Source organism: Cokeromyces recurvatus, assembly GCF_025118155.1.
Source record: "Cokeromyces recurvatus strain NRRL 2243 chromosome Unknown BX663scaffold_6, whole genome shotgun sequence".
NCBI lineage: Eukaryota > Fungi > Mucoromycota > Mucoromycetes > Mucorales > Mucoraceae > Cokeromyces > Cokeromyces recurvatus.
This window is the reverse complement of record NW_026251392.1, coordinates 914,405-928,010: the sequence shown is the minus strand read 5'-3', so window position 1 is coordinate 928,010 and position 13,606 is coordinate 914,405. Positions and strand designations below refer to the sequence as shown.

The window sequence follows — 13,606 nt, the reverse complement described above, 5'->3', positions numbered from 1 at the left end:
ACTAGTGGTCATGGAAGTAGAAGATAAAGTACGCTGTAATAACATGAAAGAAGGTTTATTGTTTTGTTGATGACATCGTATAAGACTATCCATCATTGGATCTTGATATTTACGTACAAAGTGATATTCTCGACCCATTCTTTCTATTTCCTTTGTTAATTGAAATTTATTTTTTGAATGAGCCATATCATTTTCTTGATGCTGTTGTAATAATAAGTTTTGCTGAGTACTTGTTATTTCTGAGGGCTGTTGAGTAATAGTTGTTGTTGTTGGTTGGTGGTCTATAAATTGTGATTTTAATAACTGTCTCTTTTTGTTATCAGGTGTCACTAATATATCATCTGCTGTGACAGTAAGTGTTTGTTCTATAGGTGCAGCGGGTGTTGTATTTGAAACAGGGAATGTAGGAGGCTTTTTATCGGATATCAACAAGGGAGGTGTGGTTGGAGGAGAGATGACAACTTTTTCTACCTCTTCTTCTTTATTAGCAGGAGTTAAGCCTGTTAAATTATTTTTATTGCGTTCTGATAATCCAAGTCGATTTAAAGATTTATTGGATTGAGAGCGTTTCATAGTTGTAGGCTTCTTTTCTTCATTATTCTCAGGATCAATATTAGTACTGCTATGAGCTCTTGCCATTGGAGCTAATTTAGAAACATGAACTCGACCACTAGAACGTCTTTTAACGTGATGTCTTGTAGGTCTCTTTGGTATTGTACCCGTACTTGTAGTAGGTGATGGTGGAAGGTCACCTACAGCAAACTTTTTATTTGGTTTTTTTGGCTGTTCTTCGTTATTGTTCATCTAAAGAGAAAGGAAGAAAAAAAAAAAATGAAAAAAAAAACTCATAATGTCAGTTTTTTTTTTTATTTTTTATTTTTTTTTTTTTTTTCGAATTTCAGAAACCGCGAATAATTCTCGGAGAAAAAAAAAGACAGTAATCACATGTGTGAATTCATAGAAACGGAGGAGGTTGTATTCTATTCTATTTAAATAAACTCGGAAACATCCTTCTTCATAGTAATTAATTTTTTCTTCTTATAGTTGCTAAGCAATAAAATTGAGAATAAAGTTGTTAAATTATCATATTGAATTTCTCTCCTTAAATGTCAACTCGCAATTATAACAACTATCTTTCCTTTTTTGTTTCTTTATAAATATTTAAAAAAGTTAGTTTCCAATAGTCTCAATATTACAATTGCTTTTTGATGTGTTATCATAATGTCGAGACTTCATAAAAAGAAAGAAAAAAAGGTAAATAACATAGTACAAATGTTATTGATGCCCCCGATATAAAATTATAAAAGGAAGAGGGAAGGAAGAATAGGTAACAATGCGATTTCTTTCTGTAGTATTTTTATATTAGACGAAGCTGAATTTAAAGCAATGCTTTAAGCTTATTTGGCTTTAAATGTGCAACCTATGCATACTTTCATTAATCCAGATGTAGCAATATATTATTTAATTTATGAAAACGATTAATTCCTTAAAATTAAATAGTTAGAACAAAACATATAAGCCTCTTCTATAGATAAATTATTGCCTTTAATAACATAATAGAATATGGTATTGATATCTAAAAAATTAAGATCGAAGCCTTATGGTATGTAATAATAGGTATACATCATCTACCTCAAAGGAATAAGAGTAACATATTATAGGGATACTTTTTTTTTTTCCTTAGTAAGATAAAGGGCTTAGTTTTAGAAGAAATAATTAATAAATTTGGACAATCATATAGTTTATAAATGTATGGTTTTAACTTCTTGAAAGAATAAATGATATATCAAATCGATTATTCATATATTATCCTTTTGTTTTTATAATGGCTTAATGATACTTGTTATAGCTTATTATATAATAGCAGACTTTATCATAGTATACTCTGAGCCTTAATTTAATCTTAAATCGACTTGTTCAAAAAAAAAAAAGTTTAGTCAAAGCGCATGTTTTTTTTTAGTTTACTTCTTCTTTCTTTCTTATAAATATTTATTTAAACTTTCTGAATTTGATTGATTAACATCATTAGGATGAGTGTGTCTATATTCCTTGATACATTACGAAAACATGATCTTGATCAGGTAATGAATATTTTTAAATGATTCATAAAGATTTCTTCAAAAATGAATTAATTTAATAACCATCTATTTTTTTTTATTAAAAAAAGTTTTATTCAACGTAAAATGATAATAGATATACATATATACTTAAATGTGTATATATTATTGTGTTCATCTCATTCCTTTTATTTTACATTTATATAGATTTTCAACACATGGCATAACTCATCTTCAAAGCTTAGCTCAGGTAAATTGTTTTAAACTTATTTATTTTAGTTAGCGAAATCCTAATTTTTTTTTTTTTAGCTTTCTTTAGAAGACTATTCAAAGTTAGGCATAACAGACTCAATGGATAAAAGAAAGATATTTGGATTAGTACAAGCTATTCGAAGAGATTCAGATTTATATAATGATACATCTACTACTAGTAATACAACTAGTTTACGCCGACCAAATACTTACTCTAGTCGACTACCTATACCTGAAAGCTTTACTAATAGTCGTCTTAGAAGACAAAGTATTATTGGAACCCTAAAGCCATCTACTTCACAAACATATATAAATACTACCGATGCTACTAATACTGCTGCTGCTGCTGCTGCTGCTAATAACACGTCAACAGCACCTTCTTCTCCACACCCTCAACAAAGATATCATACAACTACATTAGCCAGAAACCGTACAATGTCAGATGCACCACGGCCTGATTTCTCTTCTTATCAAAGAAAAGATCGTAGACAAGAATTGAGAAGATCTCTTTATTTAGATAATATTAATTCTGAACATGATGAAGACATAATCTACAAAACTTCGGCCCCGCTTTTAGATGCATATGGTATACCTACAACAGTAACAAAAAAGCCTAATCAAAAGGTCGTAGGTTTATTACCACCTAGTGATTTAAATCAAAAGATTCGAGTGTGTGTTAGAAAGAGACCATTAAATCGAAAAGAATTAGAAAAAGGTGAAAAGGATGTAGCGCCTACAATTGGTACTAGAAGTCTACAAATTAATGAGCCAAAGTAAGTTCCCATGAACAAATAAAAATTTATGCACACACATGTATAAATATCCATTCATACATACATACATAAATATATTAAATTATTATTATAGATTGAGATTAGATTTAACAAAATATACTGAACAACATTCTTTTACATTTGATGATGTCTTTGATTCAGATTGTCCAAATGATAGTGTATATCAAAGGACTGCTCTTCCACTTGTTCACTATATATTTAAAGGCGGTAAAGCGACTTGTTTTGCATAGTAATGTATAAATTTTTTTGTATCATGAAACAATTCAATCGTATTTATATACATTTACATATATATATATACACTCTAGTGGACAAACAGGGTCTGGTAAGACATTTACAATGTTAGACCCTAATCATGGTTTATATATTTTGGCAGCTCAAGATATATTTAACATGCTTCGTAAGCCTGAAAATAATTATTTAACTGCTTGGATTGGTCTATATGAAATATACCAGGGACAGCTTTATGACCTCTTGAATGATCGAAAAAAATTATTTGCCCGTGAAGATGGAAAGAAAAACGTTATTATTTCTGGTTTACGTGAATATCCTATTGATAATGTAGATAAATTAATACAAGTTTTTGAATATGGCAGTAGTGTTCGTAGTACAGGTAAAGTTATAGTTTGGAAGAGATAAAAAAAATTCTTTATTACTTATATATATTTTCCCTCTTCCTTGCCTCTCCCCTCTTTTTTTTTTTTTCTTTTTTTTTTTTTAGGTTCTACTGGTGCAAATGATAGTTCGTCTCGTTCTCATGCTGTACTTCAAATATTACTTAAACATGCAAATAATAGAAAAAAAATTCATGGTAAATTATGTTTTATCGATTTAGCTGGCTCAGAAAGAGGTGCTGATAGAGGAGAAGCAGATACAAAGACAAGGTAGAGTTACATAATATATACATATATAGCTATAGCTGTAGATTTTAAAACTTATATTTTATAGAATGGAAGGAGCAGAAATTAATAAAAGCTTATTGGCGTTAAAGGAATGTATTCGTGCTTTAGATCAAGACAAAAAACATACACCATTTAGACAAAGTAAATTGACTCAAGTATTGAAGGATTCATTTGTGGGGAACTCTAGAACCTGCATGATTGCTACTATTTCCCCTAATGGTTCTAATAGTGAGCATACATTAAATACTTTAAGATATGCGGATAGGTAATTTTAAATCATATAAATATATATATATATATTTATGATATACAATAGTATATTAATATCTATCTAGAGTAAAGGAGTTGAAAGGTGAAAAAGATAGACGGCATTTATCTCCTACAGAAAGAAACTCAAGTGGATCTGGTAATAGTGTTCCTGAAGAAGAAGATGATAATGATAATGATGATGATGATGAATACTTTAGCAATGAATCTGATATATTAGACGAAGACGCCTTTACGAATGAAGAAAATCTTTTTGATATTGATTTTCCTCACGAACAAAATCCGTTGATTCGTTCAACATTTTCATCTAATAATAATAATTTATCTCAAAAAACACGCTTATCACCATCGCCGCCATCTTCTCCTCGTTATGAAACATTATCTTATAAGCAAAGCAAAAAATCTTATGACAACAACAATGAGACATCGTCTCGACCCTTATCTTTACAACAAAACCGCCAATCGTATACATTACCTCGGTCATTCTCTATGTATGCATCACTCGATGAATCCAAGCATACATCCCAGTCATGGAAACAACAAGAAGAATCAATTAAAAAAAATGACTTTCCTTTACTCCCATCCTTTAGCCTTAACAAAATGGATGAGCTTGTCAGGTTTCATCGTGCGGAGATACATGAAATGGCAGATTGTAATAAGCAAGAAATACAACTTGTTACTAGTATAACACTTGATTTAACTACCTCATCAACAGATAAGGAACAGAAAAATCTACAATTCTTTCAATATTTGCAAGACCTTGATGAACTTTTGGAACGCAAGTTGGCTGCTATTGAAGCTCTTAGAGATCGTATCAGCGATGCTGTGGGTCAAATTGATATTTAATAAATTAATAATCTTATTACCTAATAAAAAAGGAATATACGGAGTTTTGTCGCGTCTTTTTTTTTTTTTTTTTTTTTTTTTTAATGAAATGTTGAATATGTTTATTGAAGTTAATATGTTGATTATTACGTACTCGTGTACATATACAAGTAAGATAAAGAAAAAAATTGAAATAAAAAAAAAAGGGGAGATACAGTTATTTATACAAGTGAGATAAAGAAAAGAGATAAATACATATTATATGCATATATACATACATGTATATGTGAGGGTAGAGGAGAGAGAAAAAAAAAGAAAAAGAAAAAAAAATGATAAATGTTTAAGAATCATGTGTAGCAGTAGCGGTGGCTTTAGCCGCCTTAGCAGCAGCTTTAGAAGCTTTAGCAGCCTTAGCAGCGGCTTTAGCAGCCTTAGCAGCTTCCTTACGGGCTTTAGAGTTTTGCTTTTTCAAAAAGACAATACCATCTAATAATTGATGAGCACTCTTAATCTTTTTAGGAGTCTCTGTGGTAGTAATAGCCATCATAATAGGGGCGCTACCGCTTTTGGCTGATGAGTTAATATCGATAGCGTCATGTTCTCGCTTTGCCAAGTACTGAGAGGATTCAATTGCTCTTCTTGGGTTCTTGATCTTTTGATTGATCTTGTTTTCTATTGGAACAGAGTATGTTGTACAAATAAAAGCAGTAATGACAGCTAAAACAATTAAAAATCGAACACAAGATTGCATAATATAATAATTTTACAGAAATATAAACTTTTTTGAGTGAAAAAAGAAAAAGGAAAGGAAAGGGAAAATGAAAAACACTGGATTATTTATTTACACGAATTCTGTCAAATTCTTCATGCTACCTTTTTTTTTTTTTTTTTTTTTTTTTTATTTTGATTCGGATTTAACTATCTAAAATAGGTAATTATTAACGTTCTTTTTTTTTATTTATCCTGGAAATCGTAAAAGTTTAAAACTGTTAGAATTTAAAATGATTCCATAAAAAGAAATCTAACTTTATTCTAATAAAGAAGAATTATACTGTTTTCTAAACTAAGTTTTACAGATGAAAATCTTATTTTTTTTTTAACTTTGATAAGAAGAAATAAAAATTAGGATAGAAGACAAAATATCCTGTTGTTTTCAATATTATTCATGAAAATGTATCTTTATTATATTCAGTAAAGTAATTGTTATATTCATTTCTTTTCCTTCTACTTTGACATGCTTTCAAAGAAAAGGATCACCTAGAGTATTTTATTGCTAGGATACAAGACTACTATATTTAAATTCTTGATCACTATAAACACAATCACCATAGTAAAAAAAAAAAAAAAAAAAAAAAAGGAGTGTTTTCAAACAAGATAAAGTTTAATCGTTGCACATGATTTAGCCAGCTGTAAAACAAGTTTTAAATGACGTGAATTCTATTGTAATAAATGCCTTTATCTTGTTTCTACGTTAATATATTATTTATGGTAAAATTCAACGTGTTCTAAATGTATATTATAAATGTTAAACCGTATAACACTTAGAAATAGCGGGAAGTAATGACATTATTGTGTAAATGTGTGCTTATTTCCATATTTATGAATGTAAACATTAATTTTCTTACACATGTCAAAATGAATAAGCAAATTTATGTTTCAATAAGTCTACTTTAAATGTAGTGACTTGATAAATGACGCTTATTCAGATATATAACAAGTGACAAGAATAATAGCACATTATAGTTATTACAGATAATTTTAAATACTTAAAAAACTCGTCTGTGTATTTAATCCCTTAAGCCAAAAAAAAAGCTATCCGAAGACACTTCTGCCTGTTTGACTTAAACGCTTATATTAACTAGCATCTTTATACTGTTATTTTTTTTTTTTTTTTTTTTTTTTTTTTTTTTGGACAAAGTAATATCTTTGATTTTCGACAATCTAGTCGGTTAATTCATATACTTTGTGTTTATTTTTACAAAGTAATTTTTGAAATTGTTGATGGGCGTAATTTATGCTCAAAAAAATATGTTCCTTATTTCCTTACACTCTTTAATATTAACATACATGTCATGCTTATAACCTTCTCTCTTTAGACCCTTTTTTTTTTCTGATTTCCTAATATACAGTAATAACTATTATACAACATTGATACGAGTTCCTTTCTTCATGGCTATATATAAATATATATGTGTGTGGTTGCTTTATTATACATTGAATTAATTATCTAAACAAAGTTTAGATGTTGGAAGGATAAAGCATCTATAAAAGAATTAAAAATGAGTAATAGATCACTTTTTTTTTTCATTTACAACATAAATACTTACAACACGAACGGAGGCACCAAAGACCTTAGGAGGCAAGTTTTTACGGAAACGAGCCTTAACAACACCGTTAGTACCATGAGCACGAGCGATACGTCCCCAAATGACACGAATCTTGGAACCATTGACTTCACGTTGAGCACGGTAAACGTAGGCAACACGCTTACCAAGGTAGAATTGAGCATCCTTAGTAGTCTTGACACCTTCAATTTGGATCAAAGAAACGTTAGGGTTTTGGTTACGCTTAGCACGTTCATAACCCAAAACACGACCCTTGCTGTACAAACTAAAAAATGTAGATGAGTTGAATGTTCCGACATGATTTCTCTGTACTGATTCATGGAGCATCTCAATCATCATATTCTTTATATCCATTCCATTACTTAATTTTTTTTTCTCCATCCAATCCATTCCTAATATCCCATGAATATATCGTTATATGCTTACCGATTGGATCCAGACATGTCTAAATATAGATGATGAAGAGAAGGGTTACATTAACCTATACAAACTTCTTTAGATTATCCTCCCTCCTTTCCCCCACTCTCATTATACACTTTACTCACACAATCACTCAAGGTCAGCATAATTGAAAAAAAAAAATCCAAAAAAAGATCGAAAAATTTCTCCGAAAACTATGTTCGGACCGAACATTCTCATACTATTAAATGATAAATTTATTAAAAAAAAAAAAAAAAAAAAAAAAAAAAAAAAAAGTGGCCATAATGAGCACAATAGTTTGAATAGCTGCATTGCCTGAACCAGTTCGCGAAGTTAAGAGTTAAAAAAAAAAACCTACTAAGAGTCAAGAGGGAAAATGAAAAAAGTATTGAAGAGTAAAGAAAAAAAATAATAAGGAGGAAAGTAAAACGAAAGAAAAATAGATAAAAAGAAAAAAAAAAAAATTAAAAACAAGACAGAAACACTAGCATTTTTATCATTGCAACCATTTCACCAAACTAGCACCGATATCAGTTGGAGGGGGAGGAAGATCTTCACCATGGAAAATATGATCCAATTCATGTAGGGTCACGCAAATTTCAGACCAACGTACAGACCAGAAAGAGATAGATGGAACATTTTTTGGTTTTTTCAGGGGTAATAAATTGAGTAAGAAAGAAAGAGGGTCTTTGATGGATCTGGGACAATTGTAGACGACGGTGTATGTGCAGACATTCGGTAGCATGAACATGAGAAAGATTAACTGCAGAACAGAAAGGACAGGGACGAGATTTTCCCCCAGGGAGCCAACCAAGACGCCAACGAAGTACCTGACTATGCTCCATACATATTATTGAGAGCTATAAAATAGGATCATTCATCAAGGTTGGACGACAAGTAGAGATCGTTTGGGCATTTGGACCATTACAGAAGGTGTCATGGCTTTCTTATATAATCTGTTGTTTCAGCAAATTAGAAACACAATGATTCAATATATCCAGCACAGGTTCACATTTTTTGCCAAAGTGGGCTGGAGAATAATATATACCATCGTGATCGGTTTGCAGATGTTTGTAAAAGAGGCAGTAGTTTTTGTATCAAGGTATCATCAGGTAGTTATGTGTTCTAATTATGTATTTGGTTTGCAGTATTATTGATTGAACATTCTCATATAGTTTTTACACTTCAAATTCAGACGATGAACAAAAACCTTTTTGTTTTGGGAGAGGAACCTATATGTTGCTATGATTATAAAACTGCTATAAATCCATTAAGAGACACAGCTTATATTATTATATTCTTAACAACGTAATTTTATTCTAGTGAGTAAACATAAATATTGGAAGCAGCAGATTATACTAAGGCACTCTATTGCATCATGGAACATACTTTTTATCAGTATATCAGCAACAGAATTAACCTTAGATCATTTTTTGAACGTAATTATTAGATACATTTGACAAAGATAGAAAATAATAAAACGGATATTTTTTTTACCGTGCTTACTGTTCCTTTACTCTTTTTACGCTTTATAGCCTTTAGTATAGTATAAGAAATACTGACTGTATATATTTCTTAATTTCATTTTATTTAGGTTATTTTTTTTTTTTTTTTGATAGTATACTGTAATTCATTTTCATGTCACTTATAGTTTTAACGCTTTTTCTATAATTGTTTACAATATAAATAATGCTCTACTCCTATAGTGAAACTTTTAACTGCAATTATGCATTTACAAGCTTTTTTTAATGACAAGAACGCTTTGACGCAATTAGTCAGGTTTGTGTGACAAGTAGATTGTCCGTGTTCTAAAACATATAAGAAGCAAATGCCAATAATTCAATAGTGATTGTAAAAGAAACAGTGATATTAGTCAAATTATAAAAAGATAGGACGATACAAAGCAATGGATAATATCTTAATGCATAATATAATTGATTTTAGAAATATAAAGAAATAAGCTTACATATCTTTACCTATATTTTTTCTATTATGATTTCATTCATTTTTTTTTAGTCCAAATATAAAAGCTGAAGTAGTAAAGAGAAGCTGTCTTATCTTGAAAGACAATCTAATTTTTCGAATTAGCAAGAAAAATAACAGAGCGAGACTATCAAAGATGAACAAAGCACTATATAATATTTTTCTTGATAGATACTCAGCATTAAAGCCAATGCTTTAATATTTTTTGCTATATTGAAACAATATTTTCGCTTCTATTTACACAAAAAAAAAAAAATACTAATAATCCAGTACACAAATCTTTGCACTTGGAATAAGTGCTTGATGGTGTTCATAAAGCTTATTAATATCAAAAACCCAAGCTCATCAAGACTCATATCATCATGCAATACCTTAACCTCTATTTTTATTTACACATACTTAATACTGTTGCTGACCCTGTTTTATATATCCTCAATATACTACCAACGTGAATGCCAACGTCAGTCCCTAGGCGAGTATATCGAAAAGTTTATTGAATACTTCTTTAGCGAATAATTCAAACTATAAATGTGATACAATAAAGTATGGCTATCAATCCTCAATCATTATTGCTGTTGTTATTTACGGAATCGACTTTTCTTTGTTGGATACAAATACATTATTTTACAATATGTAGTATAATATTCCTTGTTTTTTTTCTTCTCTCTATTTAAAATTACTCACACTCAATCGAGCTTTACTAAATTAAATAAAATTTCCATATATAGAAAAAAGCTTATTTGCGAAAACTACAATATATTTATAGTAATATAATTCATTGCATTGCATACTTGCTGAAATATTAGAAGTTAAGCGAGATGATTTTTTTTTTATTTCTCTTTAAATTATCTAGATTAAAACATACAGATATAAAGATAAATTAATTGATTTATTACAACAAAAAAAAGATAAAAAGTCTCGGGCAAAGTTGTTTTGAATGAATATCAAAGATGAACTTGGTCAAATAGGATTGTGAAATTCGTCCTATAATGAATATATAAAATATGTAACACATGGAAAATAAGAAGTGTATAATTATAAGGAATAATCATCGTTTATATATTTTTTCAATATTTATTCCAAGTGATAAGTTTATGTTGCTAAGATATAAATCTCATGTCTATATCGATTTGTATACATTTTACCTTATACATTATCTAGGATAAAGTTATAGTTCATGTGCCCTTGATTTTTTTTTTCTAAAATAAATTTTACTGATAGACTCAATTAACACAACCGCCTTTTTTTTTTTTTTCTTTTCTTTTTTTTTTTTTTCTTTTCTTTTTTCCTTTTCCTTTTCCTTTTCTATTTAAATGGATAACAAGAAAAGGGCACATCATATTTCAGCTCCTATTTCACCTAATAATAATAATTATCATCATTTAGTAGACGATTTGACAGCTGACTGTACAGCTTATCCTCCTCCTCCAGCCTATCAGCCATCTTCATTTCAGAATTGTACTGATAAAAGTATACGTCAAAATCAATCATGTGGTTTTTACTATCATTCAACTCCACCTCCACAAACTGTCATCATTTATAGACAACCTGCTCGATCAAAAGATGCTTGTTGTTGGGGATGGTATGAGAAGAGAATTTTTTTTTTTGTTTCTTTCTTTATAGTAGCCTTAAATCCTAACTTTTCATGTATAGTTTAGCAGCTTTATGTCTTTGTTTCGGTGCAAAAGAATGTTGCTCGTAGTTGTATTTTTTTTTCTAAAAAAAGAAAATACATAGATGCATGTATTTAAATATACCCTCTTCGTCTTCTTCTTCCTTATCCTATATATTTGTAGCACAATCTCACACGTGGAAGTAGTAGTAAATAATAATAATAAAAAATATACATGTATTTATATATTATACACATATAAAAATATACAAATTTTATTATTTCTTGGACTGTTGTTTCCATAGAAAAAAATTACAACTGTAATCTTCTTTTGGACCATCCTGTGGTCCAACAGGTTTTGAACAAATATAAAAGATACGACCCAAATTAGGGCCCTTTTTAGTTACAGTCCTTTCAATACATGGTTCATTATGAAATTTACACTTTGGTATTTCTTTTGGCTTAAAGATAGAATTCCATGTGGATTTTATTGTTTCTTTTTGTTCTTCTGCATGAATGTGATTGCTACTAGTTGCTTTTAAAATGTTACTGTCCTTTTTAATGAAAAAATTATCCACAGTAATATGATTTCGTTTAGTCTTTTTATTCTGATGACTGTCATTATTAGTATTAGTATGAGTATGATTTCTTTTTAGTGTTGTAATAGCTTGTTGTTGTAGAGGCTGTTCGGTCCTTTTTAGGAAATAGTTTGATAACTTGTTTTGTTCTTTAAATTCAGGGAAATTGGTAGACAAAAGTAATGAAGAATTGGTTCGAGTATCATTCTCGTTGTGATTTGCTGCTATTTGTGGCATATTTGATAAAAATTCTGCATATACTGGACAATGATCAGATCCCATTATATTTGGCTGAATATCTGAATATTGAAGCCACGGTCGTAAACCTGAGGACGCTAGTATATAATCTATTCTAGTTCCATAATTACTTGGTCTTGCATTAATCCTTGTATTCCAGCAGGTATACATTTTTTCACGTTTAGGATGATAGTGTCGTGTCGTGTCAATAAATTCTCCTTTTGGCTCAATCATATTATCTAACCAACGTCTATGAGGCAAATCTTTAAAATCGTCAATACCATGATCTAGCATGCTTTGTTTTGGATCACAATGATCGATTTCTTCGTGGACTGCATTCACATCACCTACAATCAGCACTTGTTTTCCCCTTTTATTCATAAAATAGTCGGCCCGCTTTTGTACACAAGCATGATAATCCATTTTAAATTCTGCTCTTGTTTCATTAGAGTAATTTGGAAAATAAATGTTAAATAGCACAAAGAATCCAAAGTCCAAAATGATACAACGACCTTCTGCGTCTAATATCTCTGCTGGTGTATTTAAATCATACACAAAATCATTATTGTCGACACCATCTAATACACCTGTAATTCCTTCATATGCATGAATAGGCTGTGGCTGAAATGTATCTTTGACATAGACTGCAACGCCTGAATAGCCCAACTTGACCTTTGAGAATGAAAAATAAGCATGATAACCTGGAACAATCGCCATATCCCTTGTTAATTTTGAACGTTGACATTTAACTTCTTGAAAACTTTTTTTATTTCTATATTAGTATTATTACACTTTTACATATCAAAAGACTAGCTCTTATTTACCAAATAATATCCGAATTAAGCTCATCAAGTAGGTACTAAGAATTGAATAAGATCATTAATGTATGTACTGATGAGCTTACTAATCCTTTCATTTTATTCTGTTTTTTTTGTTATTTTACTTTATATGATTTCTTTTCTGACCAAGGATAATATTGTAATGTTTTTGCTAATCCATTAACATTCCATGTTAATATTTTCATTTGCTTCGAAATCGATTATAAAAAGGGAAAAAAAATAAAAATAAAAATAAAATAAAAAAGTTGTTGAATTATGCTTGAAAATAATGATAATAATCGAATTACCATTTTTAGAACTTCTTTTTTTAAATCTATGACAGTTTCAAAATAAAAATGAAATGAAATGAAAGCAGCAATCATTTGTAAAATTAAACACGCTCAACGTGCATATTGCCATTAATAAGTAGATAGTAGATCATGATTTGATGTATTAAAGGTATAAATTACATCTAAACCGCAATATTGACAATTTTCATAATAGGTTTAATTTATT

At 29.6% G+C, this 13,606-nt stretch overlaps 6 protein-coding genes across 6 annotated transcripts; 2 read left to right on the top strand and 4 right to left on the bottom strand.

The window, feature by feature from the left end:
- Position 1: 1 nt before the first annotated feature.
- Positions 2-804, bottom strand: BX663DRAFT_484574 (uncharacterized protein; the record flags this gene model as incomplete). Its single annotated transcript, XM_051524563.1, has 2 exons — positions 2-33; positions 114-804. 2 exons carry the CDS (start codon positions 802-804, stop codon positions 2-4), a joined length of 723 nt encoding a protein of 240 aa, XP_051385274.1.
- Positions 805-2,408: 1,604 nt separating this feature from the next.
- Positions 2,409-5,118, top strand: BX663DRAFT_430076 (P-loop containing nucleoside triphosphate hydrolase protein; the record flags this gene model as incomplete). Its single annotated transcript, XM_051522777.1, has 6 exons — positions 2,409-3,082; positions 3,177-3,332; positions 3,412-3,716; positions 3,825-3,987; positions 4,052-4,270; positions 4,341-5,118. The coding sequence occupies 6 exons, from the start codon at positions 2,409-2,411 to the stop codon at positions 5,116-5,118; spliced, it is 2,295 nt and encodes a 764-aa protein (XP_051385273.1).
- A 319-nt stretch (positions 5,119-5,437) lies between these two features.
- On the bottom strand, positions 5,438-5,856 carry BX663DRAFT_585737 (uncharacterized protein; the record flags this gene model as incomplete). The annotated part of the gene is made up of 1 exon (XM_051532237.1): positions 5,438-5,856. Exon 1 carries the CDS (start codon positions 5,846-5,848, stop codon positions 5,438-5,440), a length of 411 nt encoding a protein of 136 aa, XP_051385272.1. The 5' UTR covers positions 5,849-5,856.
- A 1,151-nt stretch (positions 5,857-7,007) lies between these two features.
- On the bottom strand, positions 7,008-8,069 carry BX663DRAFT_541479 (ribosomal protein L35A). The gene is made up of 3 exons (XM_051530781.1): positions 7,869-8,069; positions 7,425-7,707; positions 7,008-7,359 (listed from the first exon to the last, which is right to left on the bottom strand). The coding sequence occupies exons 1-3, from the start codon at positions 7,883-7,885 to the stop codon at positions 7,336-7,338; spliced, it is 324 nt and encodes a 107-aa protein (XP_051385271.1). The 5' UTR covers positions 7,886-8,069; the 3' UTR covers positions 7,008-7,335.
- Positions 8,070-11,110: 3,041 nt separating this feature from the next.
- BX663DRAFT_502343 (uncharacterized protein) lies at positions 11,111-11,755 on the top strand. Its single transcript, XM_051526599.1, has 2 exons — positions 11,111-11,427; positions 11,499-11,755. The coding sequence occupies exons 1-2, from the start codon at positions 11,159-11,161 to the stop codon at positions 11,545-11,547; spliced, it is 318 nt and encodes a 105-aa protein (XP_051385270.1). The 5' UTR covers positions 11,111-11,158; the 3' UTR covers positions 11,548-11,755.
- BX663DRAFT_502338 (Endonuclease/exonuclease/phosphatase) lies at positions 11,704-13,331 on the bottom strand. Its single transcript, XM_051526598.1, has 3 exons — positions 13,216-13,331; positions 13,097-13,131; positions 11,704-13,044 (listed from the first exon to the last, which is right to left on the bottom strand). The coding sequence occupies exon 3, from the start codon at positions 12,987-12,989 to the stop codon at positions 11,736-11,738; it is 1,254 nt and encodes a 417-aa protein (XP_051385269.1). The 5' UTR covers positions 12,990-13,044; positions 13,097-13,131; positions 13,216-13,331; the 3' UTR covers positions 11,704-11,735.
- Between the last annotated feature and the right edge of the window lie 275 nt (positions 13,332-13,606).

Excerpts from the sequence above, each read along its gene's own strand:
- BX663DRAFT_541479 (XM_051530781.1), bottom strand. Across the intron at positions 7,360-7,424 it reads TTGGTGCCTCCGTTCGTGTT|ATGCTTTATCCTTCCAACAT; the intron begins GTAAGTATTTAT and ends ATTCTTTTATAG.
- BX663DRAFT_502343 (XM_051526599.1), top strand. The coding sequence starts at position 11,159 with ATGGATAACAAGAAAAGGGCACATCATATTTCAGCTCCTATTTCACCT. Across the intron at positions 11,428-11,498 it reads GATGCTTGTTGTTGGGGATG|TTTAGCAGCTTTATGTCTTT; the intron begins GTATGAGAAGAG and ends TTTCATGTATAG.
- BX663DRAFT_502338 (XM_051526598.1), bottom strand. The coding sequence starts at position 12,989 with ATGGCGATTGTTCCAGGTTATCATGCTTATTTTTCATTCTCAAAGGTC.